Genomic DNA, 16,897 nt, shown 5'->3' on the forward strand with positions numbered 1-16,897 from the left:
AGTGCTAAGTGCTGGATGGAGTGGGGCCTCTTCTTGGAAGCGCACCAGGTCACTGGAGAGCAGAGATAAAACACTACACAGTGAATAAGTAATGTGGCTCCCCAATTCTGGGACCTGGGTGCAACTGCCTGCGAAGCCACAGGCCCTCAACTGATCCTTCTAGTGCAGCGGAGATGAGGCTCCAATCGGGTGGGGTGGAGGCACCTACCTTCATAGGCCTTGGCTGCATTTACCAGGCTGGACCATTCAAGACCAGCAGCTGTATCAGGCAGGGGCATCATCCCGGGGTCCAGGCGCCGCAAGGGCCGGTCCCGTCCATCAGCCAGTGAAAGTTCTGAGGTGGAGATGGCAGCTAGGTGGGGAGAGTTGAGCACAACGTGAGAGGCAAATGAATACTTTCCACTGCTTATCAGAAGATCCCGTGAGGGAAACCTCCAGTGGGTGAGGGAATTGGAGCTTGTGCGGTGCAACTTTTAACAGGGTGGTGGAGACGCCTTGCTCAGAAGGTGACCCTTGAGCAGATCTGGGGAAGAGCATTTAGGGCAGGTGCAGTAGCCAGGGCGAAATCCCCGGGCAGGAACAAGCTGCAGGTTTAAGGAATACTGAGGAGGTCCAGCTGGGACAGGGTGAACGAGGAGAGCTGTGGCAAGTTAAGTCAGAGGTGACAGGGCTGTGGGGCCCTGTGAGTCCTGACCAAGCTGTTACCCTGTTATCTGAAGTGCCACCCTGTCGTGGCAGGCTGGGAGGCTCCCTCTGGCTGGAGGGAGGGCAGTAGACAGACTGTGTGGCGGGGGGCAGGAGGAGTGGGCAGGGAGATGAGATGGCGGGAGGCTGCTGTGGGATTCGGAAGGGACCAGGGGTGGGACCGGGCAGGCTGTGGGTGGTGGGTGGGGGGGCAAGTGAAAAGGTTCTGGATCCATTCTTCAGGTGGAGCCCCCAAAGTCTGAAGAGTGGACGTGGGTGTGAGACAAGAGAAGGGTCTAGGATGTCATCAGGTTCTGCTGGGTCTGGGCACAGCCAGTGGATTGGTTTCAAGTGGGGAAGGCTGGGGTGGAGGCATCAGGCACAGATGCCATTAAGACACCCACAAGGCAGCAGTGGGAGGAGGCCCGCCAGAGGAGCCTAGAGTTGTGGGGAGTGTCGGGGTGCAGAAACTCGGGGCACCAGTTTATAGACAGTATTGAGATGTGGCAGGGTCACTGTGGGGAGACCTGGTGGGTCAGATTTGACATAACTGGCAGAGGAAGAGGCCTTGAGGCCTCAAGGTTCTGGGAATGGCAGGCGGCAGGAGCATCGTGCCAGCAGCAGCTCGAGTCCTGTGTGCCAGGCTGAGGTCCTGGGCCTGACTCTGGAGCCCTCAAAGGGAAGGGACAGAGGAGGATAATGAGGCAGAGAGGGGTCAGGGGCCTGACCAGGCCTGCACCATGTCCCCAGCATACTTCCTCTGTGCGGGGTAAGCTGGGGGTCAGGGGGTCATCTCAAAGCCTTGCCGTGGTGGGGGAAGGGAGGGTGGCATTATGACCTCCACGTATGGAGCAGGAAAACCAAGGCTGGAATTTGGGATCTGAAGTGGTGGTGGGGACTAGTCCTGCTTGGAGCCAGACCCCACGGGCCTAGAAGGTTTGGAAAGTCCAGGCTCCTAGTGTTTTAACCCTTGTTCTCTAGTCTAAAGGGGCAAACCTGTCTCATGATGCTCATTCTAGCGGGGAGGTGGGATGGAAAAAAGCTGACCAATAAGGACTAAATTGTTGTAAGCAGCAAGAAACTCTGGTGAGGTACTGCACACCAGGGTGACTGTATCACAATTATGTACTATATACCCTCCAAAACTAGAAGAAAGGATACTGAATGCTTTCACCATGGAGAAATGATCGATGGTAGAGCAGACACATGTATACTAAAATATCACATGGCACCCCAGTATTATGTACAATCCTTATGTCTTTATGTATCAGTTGAAAAATAAAGCTCAGTGGTACACTTTTGCCTACTATGACCACGGTCCTGGGTTTGATCCCTAGAATCACATACACAAAATAATTAAAATAAAAAATTAAAAACACTAACAAGTTGGTGGCATATGCCAGTGACTCTGGAGGCTCAAAAATTGGAGGCCAGGGCTGGGGTTATGGCTCAGTGACAGAGTGCTCGCCTGGCATGCGTGAGGCACTGGGTTCGATCCTCAGCACCACATAAAAATAAAGATATCGTGTCCACCTATAAATATATAAATTCCATTAAAAAAAACTGGAGGTTAGCTGGGCATGGTGGCGCACACCTGTAATCCTAACAGCTTGGGAGGCTGAGGCAGGAGGATTGAGTTCACAGCCAGCCTCAGCAATTTAGCGAGGCCCTAAGCAACTCAGTGAGACCCTGTCTCTAAATAAAATACAAAACAGGGCTGGGGATGTGGCTCAGTGGTTAAGTGCCCCTGAGTTCAAACCCTGCTACCACCCCCTCCCTGCAAAAAAAATGGAGGCCAGCCTGGATAATTTAATGGGCTCATGTCTCAAAAAATAAAAAGGGCCGGGGATGTAGCTCAGTGGTAGAGTATTCCTGGGTTCAATCCCCAGTGCCTCAAACACAACGCAACACAACAATAAAAAACAAAATCCCCCAAACCCACTATCAACAAAAATAAGCAGCCAGTAGATTTTCAGTACTAATGACACATTTAGATGTTACGCTGGGTTTGCTATACGCTAATATCTATCTATCTATCTATCTATCTATCTATCTATCTATCTTTATCTTTTCAGTGGTGAGGGTCAAAATCAGGGCTTCACACCCTAGATAACACTACCACTAAACTTCATTCCCACTGCTTCTGAGACAGTCTTGCTAAGTTGCCCAGGCAGTCCTCCTGCCTCGGCCTCCAGAGTTGCTGGGTTTACAGGCGAGGCCAGCGCTCCACCCCTGAGCTTTACCCTCAGTCCTCTGGTGAGATTGTGCATCTCTAACCCTAACCCTTACCCTAACCCTGAGTTCAATCCCAGGAACCACCCCATAAAAGCCAAAGGGATTGAACCCAGGAGTGCTTAACCACTGAGCCACATCCCAGTCCTTTCTTCTTTCTATATTTTTAAAAATATTTTTTAAAACTGTCAATGGACTTTTGTTTATTAATTTATTTATTTGTGGTGCTGAGAATCGAACCCAGTGCCTCACATATGCTAGGCAAGGGCTCTAACACTGAGCCACAATCCCAGCCCTCTCCTTTCCATTTTGAGACAGGGTCTCGCTAAGTTGCTTAGGGCCTCGACAAATTGCTAAGGCTGGCTTTGAACTTGCAATCCTCCTGCCTCAGCCTCCAGAGTAGCTAGGATTACAGGTGTGCATCACCACGCCTGGCTCCTCCTGCACCTGACTCCTCTGGTGATATTTTATAGTCAAAGAAACTGAGGCACGGAGAAGTCCCACTGGAGGGGCTGGGGAGAGAGCTCAGTTGGTACAGTACTTGCCTCGTATGCACAGGCCCTGGGTTCGATCCCCAGCACCACCAAAAAAAGAAAAAGAGAAGTCCCATTGGTGGTGGAGGCCTGGGACAGGAGCTCAGGCCCCATTTTGTGGCCTGATGGGGGTGGTGCGCATACCGTCCTGCTCCTGGGGATACTAAAGACAAATAAAGGTGTGGAAAAGTCTCACCCCTGCACCTTCCCCACTATGGCAAACTTGGGGGAGCCCTGTCAGTTAATAAATGTTCACCAAACTGCCTGGTACCAGAACTGGGAGCTGCAGGGTGGAGCTGGGGGCAGCTGCTGCAATCCCTGCCCTCAGGCCTGCACCCAGAGGGGCTGAGGCCCTGTCTGGTCTCAGGAGAATCCCAGGAAACTCCCTGATGCTTGGCAAGCACCTTCTGCTCTTGGGGTGACACCCAGTGCCCAACCATCAGGCACTTCTGAAATTCACGGGCAACCCAGTCCCCTCCCTCAGGTAACTGACCCAGATAACCACCAGGCGACCAGGAGAGTGCCCAGGCTTACATTTCTTCTCTGGGAATCCGTTGCCAGTGGCAGGGATGGCGCTGGGGCCGCCGCTGGGAGGGAGTGGGTGCTGGTGCTGGCGGCGGGCGGGCAGCGTGCTGGAGGGGAAGGCGCAGGTGCTGGTGAAGAGCACGTCACTGGGCAGGCCTGGCTCCAGGCTGGCAGGGGTGGCAAAGCTGGGCTCCCGGCGCCCGCTGCACAGGCTCTCGTCTGACAGTGTCCGCTGCAGGCTCTTCTGGGGGGACTGCTGCCAGTACAGGGGGGAACATGGGGTCAGTGTCATAGGGGGCCCCGGTCAGTCCTCAAGGGCTTCCTGCCCACCTAGCCTCCATCTCCAATGAAAGTACCTGGCTTCCCCTGGGCTCCCTTCCCTGACCTGCAGCCCATGGCCTCTGGCGGGCTGACCAGCTCCAGGCAAGCGAGGCTGAGGCCGGGCAGGGTAGGGGAGGGAGTGAGCCACACGGGCCACACGGGACTCCAGCAGGCACCAGTGTCCTCTTCCCCTGTGCTCTGGGCTGGTGGGACACAACCTAGGGAGCCTGAGGCCATCTCAGTCCCCTCAGAATGTGCCTGCCTGACAGTGAGGCTATCTAGGGCAGGCAAGGACGAGATGACAATGGAGCCACCATGTGCCTGCTCTTCTGGCCTTGCCCTGTCCTTGGGGAATGAGAGCGTGCCAGAGCTTCCCCTGGGACCCCTGCTCCACTCCAGGACCCCGAGCTCTGGGCGGGGGGCAGCTGCTCCACCCTGGGCTCTGGGAGAAGGATGTGAGTCAGGCCTTCCTGGTGCCTGCCTGAGATGGCTTAAACCCCAGTTCTGTTCCTAATCAAAACAGGGCCCTCACTCACACATCCCAACAGGGCCGCAGATGCGCTCCCTCCTCCCCGCCCTGCCCCAGGCCACCTGGCCACGCACCCCTGTGTCCCTCTCTTGCTCTGGCCCCAGGTTGTCCATGATGATGAGTTTCTTCAGGTCATCCTCAATGGTGGACTTGTAGTTCTTCCGAGGGGACCGGAGGTCTCGCAGGGATGCCCTTAACCGCGGCTGCCCAAAGACGTTCTTTGTGTTGGCGTCCACCTGCCTGCAAGCAGAGCGCGGGGGTCAGGGGCCGCGAGCTCCTTCCAAAGCTGTGGGAACTCACAGCCAGCTGCCTCTGGTGAACGGCTACACCTACTCCACCTGGCCAAGGCGCACAGCAGAGCCCTGCCCACTCCGTATACTCATCATCCAGGCACTTCTTGGGAACACCTCTGACTGAGCCTGTTCCAGGGACTGGGGAACAGCTGTGATGGAGCCCACTTCTAGGAAGGGCAACCAACACTGACCAAACGAACAGAGGGACCCCGTGGGTGAGCTAGAGAGATTTTTTTTTGCAGTACTGGGTGTATTGAACCCAGGGTGCTCCACCCTTGAGCTACAGCCTCCTTTGTGAGATAGGAGGGTTTTACTAAGTTGCTGAGGTTGGTCTTGAACTTGGAATCCTCCTGCCTCAGCCTCCTGAGATGCTGGGATTATGGTCTTGCACCACCGCACCTGGCTGAGGGAAATATTTTGAAGAAAAACAAAGCCAGGTACCGGGGTGGGAGCCAGGGAGGGCTGTTGTCAAGGGTGACACCTGGGGGCCGGGGTCTGGAAGGAAGGAATCCCATGGAAGGGCTTCCAGGTGGAGGAAAGAGCCAGAGTTGGGGCCATGAGGGGCGACAAGCTTGGTGAGCTGGAGGAATGGGGGACGAGGGGGCAAGAGGTGGGAGGTGAGGTCTCGGGGAGCAGGGGCGGATGTGTGGGACTTGAGTGACATGGGGACTTGGGACTGCATCTGAGGAGCCCTGCAGGTTCTGAGCTGAGGAGTGTTAGGTCCCAATTTGCAAGTACTGGGGACATGAGGTGCCCTTGTGACAGCTGACATGGACTCAAGAGGCCCCTAACCTCTGAGATGCTCAGGCCTGTGTTCCTGCTGTGGGCGGGGCTCCACCATTGTCCCCTGTGGCTCCAGGTTGACAAGGCCGCCCCCTGTCCTCCACTCAGCGGCCCCCAGGGCCGGGCCTCTTGCATTTAGACTGTGGCCTAGCTTCTGGGCTCAAGTCTGAGCTTCTTGGTAAAAACATTCAAGCTTCCTGGTGAAATGAGGACCTGACCTAAGGCACGGCCACCCCTAAGAGAAAAAATGACAGTGACCAGGTACATCATCCTCACCGGACACCACACAGGGAGCCCCTCTTCTGATCATTCCCATTTCACAGATGGGAACTGAGGCAGGAGGTGGGAGCCTGTAACACTGGCCGTGCCTTCTACCACGGTCCCCTTTCCCTTTCTTACAGCAGCTGTTGTGACCTGTAGCTGTCTTTGTCTCTGGTCTGTCAGCCGAGCAGAAAGAGAGCAGCAGCATAGCAAGGCCCGGCTCCCTGGGCACATATGCGAATCCCCCAAGCTGCCCTACTCAGATCCCATTTCATGGATGAAGAGATTAAGGCACAGAGGAGTTAAGCCACTTGTCCAAAGTCACAGAGTTTGTGGAGGGAGGAGTCAGGATTCAAATTAAGGCAATGGGTTGAGGAGTCTACAGTTGCCACCACCAAGCTTGACTGCCATGTTTTGTTTTTTTTTTGTTTTTGATTAACAAGTTTTATGCCTTCAAAAGATAAGAAATGCATGCACTTTTTGAAAACATTTCTGATCAGACCACTGTAACTATAGAAATTCCAGAAACATCTAGAGAGATAATATCAACTTAGAATTTATATGGGCATGGTGAACATCATAAAGGAGTATCCTAAACAAGCCAGCTGTGTGAGCTGTCCTAACATGACCCAGACTCTCTAGAAACCTCACTGACTGACAGACCCCTGTGTCGTCTTAGAATTTCTTGCCCTCTCATGCTCCCCACTTACTCTGGCAACTGTCCTGCCAAACAGCCTAGGGTAGCCGGTATTTCTAAGTCTTTGGAGCCTATCATCATGATGCTGGCATTATGTCCCCTGGGTGGGAGGACAGTCAGTGGCCATGCATGTAACTGTAGGACAGAGACAGCGATGATGGGACACCGGGAAGGTGCCGTGCTGCCCCACCGTTTCCCTTCCAGGTGAAAACCACCTTTTTCTCTGGTGTCTTCTGATGGCAGGGATAGAAAACAAAAGCATTGGTGAGCACTGTGACCTTCTAGGTAGCAGAGCTGAATTGGTTTGCTCCAAAAAGAAACCCCACCCGGAACAGCATCATCAAGTAAAGCTTAAAATGATAATCAAGGGTACTGAGGACCCTGTTATTCTTCCAAACCCAGCCACCTTGACCACCATGTTTACATCACACGTGGGATGAAAACCTGTACAGTGCATGGAACATGATCACGTTTGATTAAAAATATGCCTCTGGGGCTGGGATGCGGCTCAGTGGTAGAGCGCTTGCCTCGCATGTGCGAGACCCTGGGTTCGATCATCAGAACCACATAAAAATAAGGGGAAGTGAAATAAAGGTATTGTGTCCAACTACAACCAAAAAATAACTGTTCAAAAAAAAAAAAAAAAGATATGCTTTTATGTGCAAAAAAAAAAAAAAATTTCTGGAAGAAATGGACCATGATTACCTCCAGGAAGTAGGAGGTAGGAAAGTGGGACTTTTACTTTACATCTAACACCCTTTGAACTATGAATTTATTTCACCATACTAATGATGATGATGATAACAAAAATAATAACAATTAGTTTTAAAAAGGCTGATGCCTGACCTTCATCGTTTTGTAATACAAGAAAGAGCCTCTGAGCCTACAGAAGAAATAAGATGTCTTGGGCTCCTGAGGGTTTTGAAGTCTGCATTTTCTTTCTCTTTCTCAGTTGCCAGCCTTGGGATTTTTAACAAAGGGAAGAAGAGAAGGTGCCAAGTTTTCTTTTTTTATCAGGTCACATCCCTCCCCAGCCTAGAGCTCAGGTGGGGGCAATACTGGCTCCACCCAGATTAGGCAAGTGTATTCTCCAGGCAGATGAGAAGCTTTAGGTCTGGAGGACAGAGAGACAGACACAGAGACAGAAAGAGATGCACACACCCCTTCACCATGGAAGATGAAAGGGGCCTCCTTTTCCCCCACCTTTGATTTTGGCATTTTCCAGAATCTTCCCTCAGCACAGGCCCCTGCCTTGGAGAGGTAGTAGGTCTGGCCTCAGTGTTGGAGTCCTGGTAAGCCCTGGATTCAATCCTCAGCACCAAAACCACACACACACACACACACACACACGGACACACTCTCCTTCCCTGTTCTATTTCATTTATGTTCATTTCCTAAAATCAACTTCCCAGACTCCAGGAACTCTAGTATTCTCAACAAGGCATTCCTAGTTCTTAGGAGGAAGGCTGGCTCACTAGAGGACATCATGCTAGAACTTTCTCCTGTGACCCTCCATCTGCACCATCCCACCTATGGCAGCCTGTGTTCTGATGCTCCTGGGGGGCTGCTGAGAACACGCCTACAGGGGAGAAGCACGGCAAATCCAGCTCAGTTATCCCCCCACCCCTCTGCAGTGCTAGGGCTTGCCTTGTGCACGCCAGGCAAGTGCTCCACCAACGGAGCTGTGGCCCAGCCCTTAGTTGACCACTTTTGTTTTTCCTTTTTTTTTTTTTTGGTATGGGGATTGAACTTAGGGGTCACTCAACCACTGAGCCACATCCCCAGCCCTATGTTGTACAGGGTCTCACTCAGTTGCTTAGCGCCTCTCTTTTTGCTGAGGCTGGCTTTGAACTCGTGATCCTCCTGCCTGAGCCTCCCAAGGTGCTGGTATTGCTTTTCTTATCCTCTTCTTTCTGAAGAATCTTCAGATTTTTTTTTTCCTTTGGTACTAGATATTGAATCCAGGGACACTTTACCACTGAGACACATTTCCAATGCTCTCCCTTCTCCGCCTTCTTTTTGGAAATAGGGTCTCTCTAAGTTACTGTGGCTGGCCTCAAAAGTGCGATCCTCCTGCCTCAGCCTCCTGAGTTGCTGAGATAACAGGTGTGCACCATTGTGCCTGGCTATTTTCTTTCTTTCTTTTTTTTGGTGCTGGGTGTTGAACTCAGGGCCTCCTGCATGCTAAGCATCAAAAAAGCCAAACCAAACTAAACTAGGCCTACACATTCCTAATCTTGTTTTTTCTCTAGATCTCTGGTCTCCATAACTGTCAAATCCTAATGACCTCTGGGGATAAAATGGGCTGCTCTCTGACTGCTGACAAGGGCAAGGCCACCTTCTATGCCCTAATTTGGACCAGTGCCAAGAGATATGAAGAGAAAAGAGCAAGGGAGGAAGGCAGAAGACAGGTGGCCATGCTGATGCCAGGGGGCGCAAGGGAAGAGCATGTCACCTGTGCCGGGTCTTCTCAGGCATCTGTCCTTCCAGAGGCACAAGAAATGAAACAACATTGCTTCTAGGAGGGAGCTATGGGACGGGGTTGGGGGAGAGGCTTATTTTTCAACACAAATCCTTTTGTGCATTTTTTTTTTAACTGCGGTTCACCTTTCAAAGCATAAAAGAAGAGAACGTCTCCAAGATCCTTTCTAATGGAACCAGACAGAGTACCTCTGACTCACCCATGCTGTCTAAGGGTGCACTCTGCCATGGCGCAGGACGCTCCGGGGCAGAAAAGGAAGGAAGGAAGGCTGCAGCGACGGCTGTGCAGTCAGGACAGGCAGCAGCAGCTCCTCCTCCCACAGTCAGGCCAGGAGCCGAAGGCAACCAGTGGCCAGACATGGCTGGGCTGGTCCCAGAGGACTGGAGTTCTGGTCTCCAACTGGGGTGGCTCCCTCGGGCCCTGGTTAATTAAGCTAATTAGCACTGCCCGCTGTCAGCCCGGCTGAGCTGGGGGTTCTGCCAACGCGGTTGGCAAGGAGACTCGCTGAGCTGTGCCCCAGGCAGTGGGCTCGCTGTCCTGGAAGGGCGGCTGGGAGAGGCCAGAGAGCAGAGGCGGGGACAGCCCCGCTGGGCGCTGGGGCTGGGCTTGTGGAACCAGGCCTTCCCTGGTCTCTCCTGAGCCAGAGCCAAGGGCCTCTGGACTTGTGTGCCAGGGGGAGCACCGGCACCAGCGCCCACCAGCCCTGGGCACCCTCGCACCACCCCTGGGACGTAGGCGCGCCTTTCTTCCTTTTGCGGCTGGGGAAACTGGGGCGCAGGAAGTCGAGGACACTCAACCCACGTCCACCTGCTGCCCTGCGTCACCCCGGGCTGTGCTTGTGGTGAAAGCTGTGTTCTACACACAGCACCCAGCGCCCTGGGTCCTCAGCTGGGATGGCCGGGTGCTTCATAGGGACCATGGGAATTCCTCATGGCAGCCGTGGGACAGGACTGAGGACCACCTGTGCGTTCCAGGTGAGGGACTGACCCTCCAGGAGCTTCTATCACGGTGACATGGAGCCAAGACACCATCCTCTGACCTGTAGGGCTGTGCGCTCAGGTGGGGCCGCGATACCACACCCACCTGGGGAGCGCCCTCTCTCCCAGGCCCCAACTCCCTCACCTCACGCCCCCAACGGCCCCACGTGAAGGGGTCGCCTCTGGACGAGGTTGCTTGGGGTCCTCCCGGTCAGCACCCTGCCCTGTGGTAGGCCCTGAGGTGACGGCAGAAGCTCTTCCAAGGCCCATCTCCTCCTTGGTTTCTGGAGATGACCACTCATGTGCGGCAGCACTGTGCAGCGGCCCATGGTGGCTGTGCCAGGCCGCGAGGCTCTGGTGCCAAAGAGCCAGCTGTCTGCAGGGGCAGCTCCAGCCCCGCAGTCCTCCAGAGCAGCCGTCCCAGGTGGAGGGCTACTGGCCACCTGTCCTCTTCTCTCCCAGCACCTCCAACTTGCCAGCAAGCCCTGTCTGCTGCAGTTCCAGATCATCCGTCCCGAGCCTGCCCTCCTCGCCTTGGTGGCTCTTGCCCTGCTCCCGTCCCAATGTCCCAGTGGACCCTGACAGTGCTCCTCCAGGATGTTCCCCACATGCAGCCACAGGGATCTATTAGCAGTTCAGAGCATCTCCTCACCGTGCCACACCCTCCACAGCCCCGTGTTGGTCAGAGCAGATGCCAAGTGCCTTACACGAGGCCACAAGACTCACCATCATCTGCCCCACTGCTACCCTGACCTCATGTCCCACACCCTCCCCTTGCTCACTGGGTTCCTGCTACTGGACCCTCCTCCCAAGGGCCACACCTCGGGGTCTTGACTGTTGCCTCCTTCTGCCGACCAAAGCTCTTCATGCAGATACCACCATAGCCGAGCCCCTGCTGACCCACCACGTGCCCTCCGCCCCTCACCCAGACCTGAGCATCAGTTCCCGACAGTGGGGACCTCGGCCAGGTTCCCAGCCATCCCCAGTGGGTGGACTTGGCTTCTCATCGAGTGAGCGTCACTCTCTTCGCGGACCAGAGCCACCCACCTGGCCTCACCGCCCACCCAGGCACTTACTTCTTGGGGTCGGTGAAGGTGAGAGGCCGTGGCGGGGGCTCGTCCGTCCTCTTCCATCCTGTTGGGTGCTTATTGCGCACAGGCTGCTTGGAGAAGAAGGACTTGGGGACAGAGGTGGAGAGCTGGAAGGGGCTGGCTTGGGCCAGCTGGGAGGGCCGAGGAGTCTCTGCACTGGCAGTTTTGTAAACCTGAGCAGGGAAGCCAGCCCGTGAGCCCATGTCACTGCAAAGAAAGAATGAAGGGAAGAAGTTCACGGACCCTAAACACGTCACCCTGGGCTGTACTGCTGCAGGATGTTCCACGACACGGAAGCCTAGAGAAAAGGGGGTCCCTGCAGAGACCCGTCCCACTCCAGCAATGCCCCAGCACATCTGCCCTCTCCACGGGAACCTAAAAAGGCACCCCCCGGCCCTGTTGTGCGAACTACGCAGTTGAAGGTGGGATCCCATCTGCCCACCTGTCTCTAGGTGACATGGCTGCTCTATTTCCTTCCTTTTCAACTGGGCATTAAAAACAGCCGTGTGTACACAGAGAAGGTGGCTTTTACTTGGGGGAGGGGAGGTAGGAGGATTTTGCCTTTCCATTATTGGGATCATACCGATTATTCTGTAACTTGTGATATTTTTTTCCAGGTGATGAGGACCAAATCCAGGATCTTGTACAGGCTATGTATAACTTTTTAAGAATATATTTTGCAGGGCTGGGGATGTGGCTCAAGCAGTAGTGCACTCATCTGGCATGTATGAGGTGCTGGGTTCGATCCTCAGCACCACATAAAAATAAAATAAAGATGCTGTGTCCCCCGAAAACTAAAAAATAAATATTAAAAAATTATCTCTCTCTCTCTTAAAAAGAATATATTTTGCTATGTATGCTTTTTTGAAGCACTGAGTACATGTCAGATACTATAGTTAGCTAGTCTAAGACTACAGCTCCCTAAGCTAAATATTAGATTTTTGTTGAATTACTGTTACAACGACCTACTGATATCAACTGGACCTAAACTTTAGGGACACAAATGCTGCAGGAAATCAACTTTATTTTTTAAATTTATTTTTATTTTTTTTTTTAGAGAGAGAGAGAGAGAGAATTTTTTTAATATTTATTTTTTAGTTTTCGGCGGACACAACATCTTTGTTTGTATGTGGTGCTGAGGATCGAACCCCGGGCCGCACGCATGCCAGGTGAGCGCGCTACCCTTGAGCCACATCCCCAGCCCAGGAAATCAACTTTAATTTTTTTTTTGGGGGGTGGTACGGGGAATTCAACCTAGGACCACACACGTACTAGCCAAGCACTCTAATACCGAGCTACATCCGCAGCCCTTTTTAAAAAAATGTTGAGTTAGGGTTGCACTAAGTTTCTCAAACATGCAATCCTCTTTCTTGTCTCAGCCTCCCAAGCAGTTGAAATTACAGGTGCACAGCATTGTGCCTGGTCAATTAAAGAAAAAAATTTAATGAAATTCCATTCCAAATAAGAGATATTTAATGACAAAATAGAAGATACCTTTGAAATATAAGCTAGTAAATCCTTTCTGAAGGTCGATTTAGTGGATGAGACTTTTGACTGTGGCCAGAGGAGGAGACTGGCAAATCCTTTCCCAAAGAGGCTCAAACTAACAAACCCAAAACCCTTTCAAGCAATCTGAAAAATGACCAAAGGCATACAACAATCTGGAAAGCACTAAGCTTGACAAACTGCTGAAGTGGGTAGGAACCTAGGGAATCTGTGGTTCCAAGGAGACATTAAGAGTATACAACAAAAAGCCAGGCACAGTGGTGCACCATACGCCTATAATCCCAGCAGCTCGGGAGGCTGAGGCAGGAGGATCGAGAGTTCAAAGCCAACCTTAGCAACGACGAATCGCTAAGCAACTCAGTGAGACCCTGTCTCTAAATAAAATATAAAATAGGGATGGGGATGGGACTCAGTGGTTGAGTGCCCCTGAGTTCAATCCCTGATACCAAAAAGAGAGCATATAATAAGAGTTTCAAAAGGAGATGAGAGAAAGGGGCAGAAGAAATAAATATCTGAAGAAATAATGACTGAAAATTTCCTAAATCTGATTTTTAAAAATCATTAATCTAAACATTTAAGAAGCTCAACAAACCACAAGTATAATAAATAAAGAGACCTACATCTTAAAAAACACCTGAAAGTAAAATACTAAGATAAGAATCTTGAAAGTATCCAGAGAAAAGACTCATCACTTACAGAGAAACACTGATAAAACTACCTGCTGACTTTTCATGTGAAACAATGGAATAAAATGTCGTTTTCAAAGCACTGAAAGAATTCTATAACCAAGAATTCTATATCCAGAAAAACTACCCTTGAAAAAAGTAAAGGCAATCTAAAGATGTTCCCATTTAACAAAGAGAAAGAGAGAAAATGTGTATTGTTAGCACATCTGCCTGATAAGAAACAATACAGGAAGTCCTCACACTAAAAGAAATTAATCCAGATAATTAACATGCAGTTTTTTAAATTAAAAAAATTTTTTTTTAGTTATAGGTGGACACAATATCTTTATTTTATATTTATGTGGTGCTGAGGATCAAACCCAGTGCCTCACGCATGCAAGGTGAACACTCTACCACTGAGCCACAATCCCAGCACAACACGCAGTTTTTTAAAAAAATATTTATTTTCAGTTGTAGTTGGACACAATACCTTTATTTATTTATTTTTACATGGCGCTGAGGATCGAACCCAGGGCCTTGTACTTGCTAGGCGAGCACTCTACTGCTAAGCCACAACCTCAGCCTTTAACATGCAGTTTTTTAAAAATGACTATAGATTTATGCTTTCACATTTCTTCTCTCACCCTTACTTATAGACAAAGGCAATAATTAACTCTGTTGTTGGGTTTATATCATATATGTGATAAAACTGCACAAAGAAGGGGAAGGAGTAGGGCTATACTAGAGAAAAATTTTCATGTATTACTGGAATGAAGTTAGTATTAACCTGAATCACACTGATAGATACATACTGTAATAACAACAACAAAAACAACAAAAAAAAGGTACATGAGTGAACTTCCAAATGACACACTAAATTAAATTTACACAGTCTAAAGCAATAAAGGAAAAACAGAAGCAAGAAAGATAGTAAACATAAAGAAAACAAGTAGCAAAGTATCAAGTATAAAACTATTATCAATAATTACATTAAGCCAGGCGCAGTGCTCATACCTGTAATCCCAGTGACTCAGGAGGTTGAGGCAGGAGGATTGTAAAGTCAAGGCCAGCCTCAGCAATTTAGAAAGGCTCTAAGTAACTTAGCAAGACACTATCTCAAAATAAAAAATAAAAGGGCTGGGGATATATAAAGCACACCTGGGTTAAATACCCAGTACCAAAAAAGTTAAATTAATTAATAATGTAAATGGTTTAGTGGGGTGCAGTGGCACATGCCTATAATAGTGACTCAGGCATCCCCAGGTTCAATCCTCCAGTATACAAAACCAAAAAATAGTTTAGCCAGACACGGTTATGCATGGCTGTAATGCCAGCTACCTGGAAGGCTGAGGCAGAAGGATTGCAAGTTTGAGGTCAGTATGGGCAATTTAGTGAGAGCTTGTCTCAATAAAATAATACTAATAAAAAGGGCTGGGAGATACAGCTCACCCGAGCTTGCTTACCTAGCTTGGCCAAGGCCCTAGGTTCAATCCCTAATACCACGAAAGGGAAGAAAAGAAGAAAAAAGGGAATGGTCTAAACACTCTACTCAGAAGGCAGAGACTTGTAAGCTGGATTTAAAAAGCAACATATGCTTTCTACAATTCAGCAATGTTTATTAATTGTCAAAGGTTGCACACTGTGAGGAGATATCCAGGAAGCCCCGAAGCGCATCACCATGAGCATGGACCTCATAACACTACAGAGGTGCAGGGAGGCTTCCCCAAGGAGGCGAGGGCTTCTGAGCTCAGAAGCGACCCAAGGGTGTCAGCCTAGTGTTTGGCCCCCCACAAACCACACCACGAAAAAGTTGCACAATACTCATTTGTATACACGGGGGTGCTCATAGAAGTGCTGTTATGATCAAGAAAAACTGGGAAAAAACCAAAATGATAAGAAAAGGTAGAAATGGTCTGAATGATTGAGATGGAACCAGGGGCAGTGTACTACTAAACTACATCCCCAGCCCTTTTTACACCCAGCCAGACAAAAATCTATATATACATACACACATATACTTGTGTTTATATATAATATGTATGTATATTTATGAAATACGGTTATGATTTTTTTCTTTTATAGAAAGGAAATTAGCAGTGCTTCTCCAACTGTAGGTCATGAAATAGACTTAGTGGGTCTTAATTTGTTTTTTTGGTGGTACTGGGGTTTGAACCCAGGGGATTTTTACTCCTGAGTCACATCTCCGGTCCTTTTAATTTTATCTTAAGACAGAGTCTTGCTAAGTTGCCCAGGCTGGCCTCAAACTTGGGCTCCTCCTGCCTCAGCTTCCTGAATGGCTTAGATGATACGCGTGTGACATTGTTCCTGGTAGGTCTTAACAGTTCTACTCTTTTATTTTATTTTTTTAGCTTCTGGGGATAGAACCCAGAGCCACATACACGTTAGGCAAGTACTTTACACTGAGCTACACATACCCGGTGCAGGTCTTAGCAGTTCTGAGCAGGGGAAAAAAAAAAAGAAATAGACTAAAAAATATGTCAGTGTGATCACATAAGTTAAGTATTTAGTGAAAATTCCAGATGTCTGTGTTGGGTTATAATGTAAAATGTTTTTCTACTTTGGGGAATGGTCAAAATGTTTCAAAGAACTGGGTGGGTACAGGTTTGGAGAAAAATCTCTGGAGGAGTGTACACCATCTGATTACGTCTGAAGGGAATGATACTGGGGAGGTGTCAATGACACAAGTCAGGTTAAACCGTATAAACTCGGCACAGGGCAAACAGGAAGTGGCCACCTGATACCTCAGTCTAGGTGTGGTTCAGTGGTAGAGCACCTGCCTAGCATGCGTAGGCCCTGGGTTCCACAACCTCGGAAAAATCAAAACAAAACAAGACAGGGAAAGAACCTGGGTCCTGGAGTCAATAAATGCCCCAACCTTGGGGCCTTCTCTGACCTTGAGTTCTGGGAGGTGATACATTTGCCTCAGGAGAGAGAATTGGGGAAAGGGAAAATATTGATCACAACAGACAAAGTTTCAGACTGGGGGAGTCAACTTTAGTGATCTACTGCACTGCACAGTGACCATGTATAATGTACAGTTCAGAGCAATGGCAAAAAATGGCCCAGTATTGGTGCCAAAATAGACATAGACTAATGGTACAAAATAGAAGACATAGAGACAAACCCCATAAATACAGTTACCTCATACTAGACAGAGGTGCCAAAAACATACATTGGAGAAAATATAGCCTATTCAACAAATGGCGCTGGGAAAACTGGAAATCCATATGTAACAAAATGAAATTAAACCTCTCTCTCTCACCCTGCACAAAAATCAACTCAAAGTGGATCACAGAC

General features: G+C 49.9%; 1 protein-coding gene across 6 annotated transcripts in view; it reads right to left on the bottom strand.

Annotated features, from left to right (window-relative positions):
* The window catches only part of Sipa1l3 (signal induced proliferation associated 1 like 3), a 234,358-nt gene that overhangs the window by 8,485 nt on the left and 208,976 nt on the right, over window positions 1-16,897 (bottom strand). For 5 of the 6 annotated variants that reach the window (XM_058577612.1, XM_046440081.2, XM_046440082.2 and 2 more), the window contains 4 exons: window positions 11,394-11,615; window positions 4,899-5,064; window positions 3,984-4,230; window positions 209-352 (listed from right to left, as the gene is read on the bottom strand). In XM_058577612.1, coding sequence (XP_058433595.1) covers window positions 209-352; window positions 3,984-4,230; window positions 4,899-5,064; window positions 11,394-11,615 — 779 coding nt within the window. The remainder of the gene's footprint in view (window positions 1-208; window positions 353-3,983; window positions 4,231-4,898; window positions 5,065-11,393; window positions 11,616-16,897) is intronic. The other variant, XM_046440085.2, reaches the window with a different exon arrangement.

Source organism: Marmota monax, unplaced genomic scaffold, assembly GCF_021218885.2.
Source record: "Marmota monax isolate L192 unplaced genomic scaffold, Marmota_monax_Labrador192_F-V1.1 WCK01_AAM20220418_F8-fsc00228, whole genome shotgun sequence".
NCBI classification, from domain to species: Eukaryota; Metazoa; Chordata; class Mammalia; order Rodentia; family Sciuridae; genus Marmota; species Marmota monax.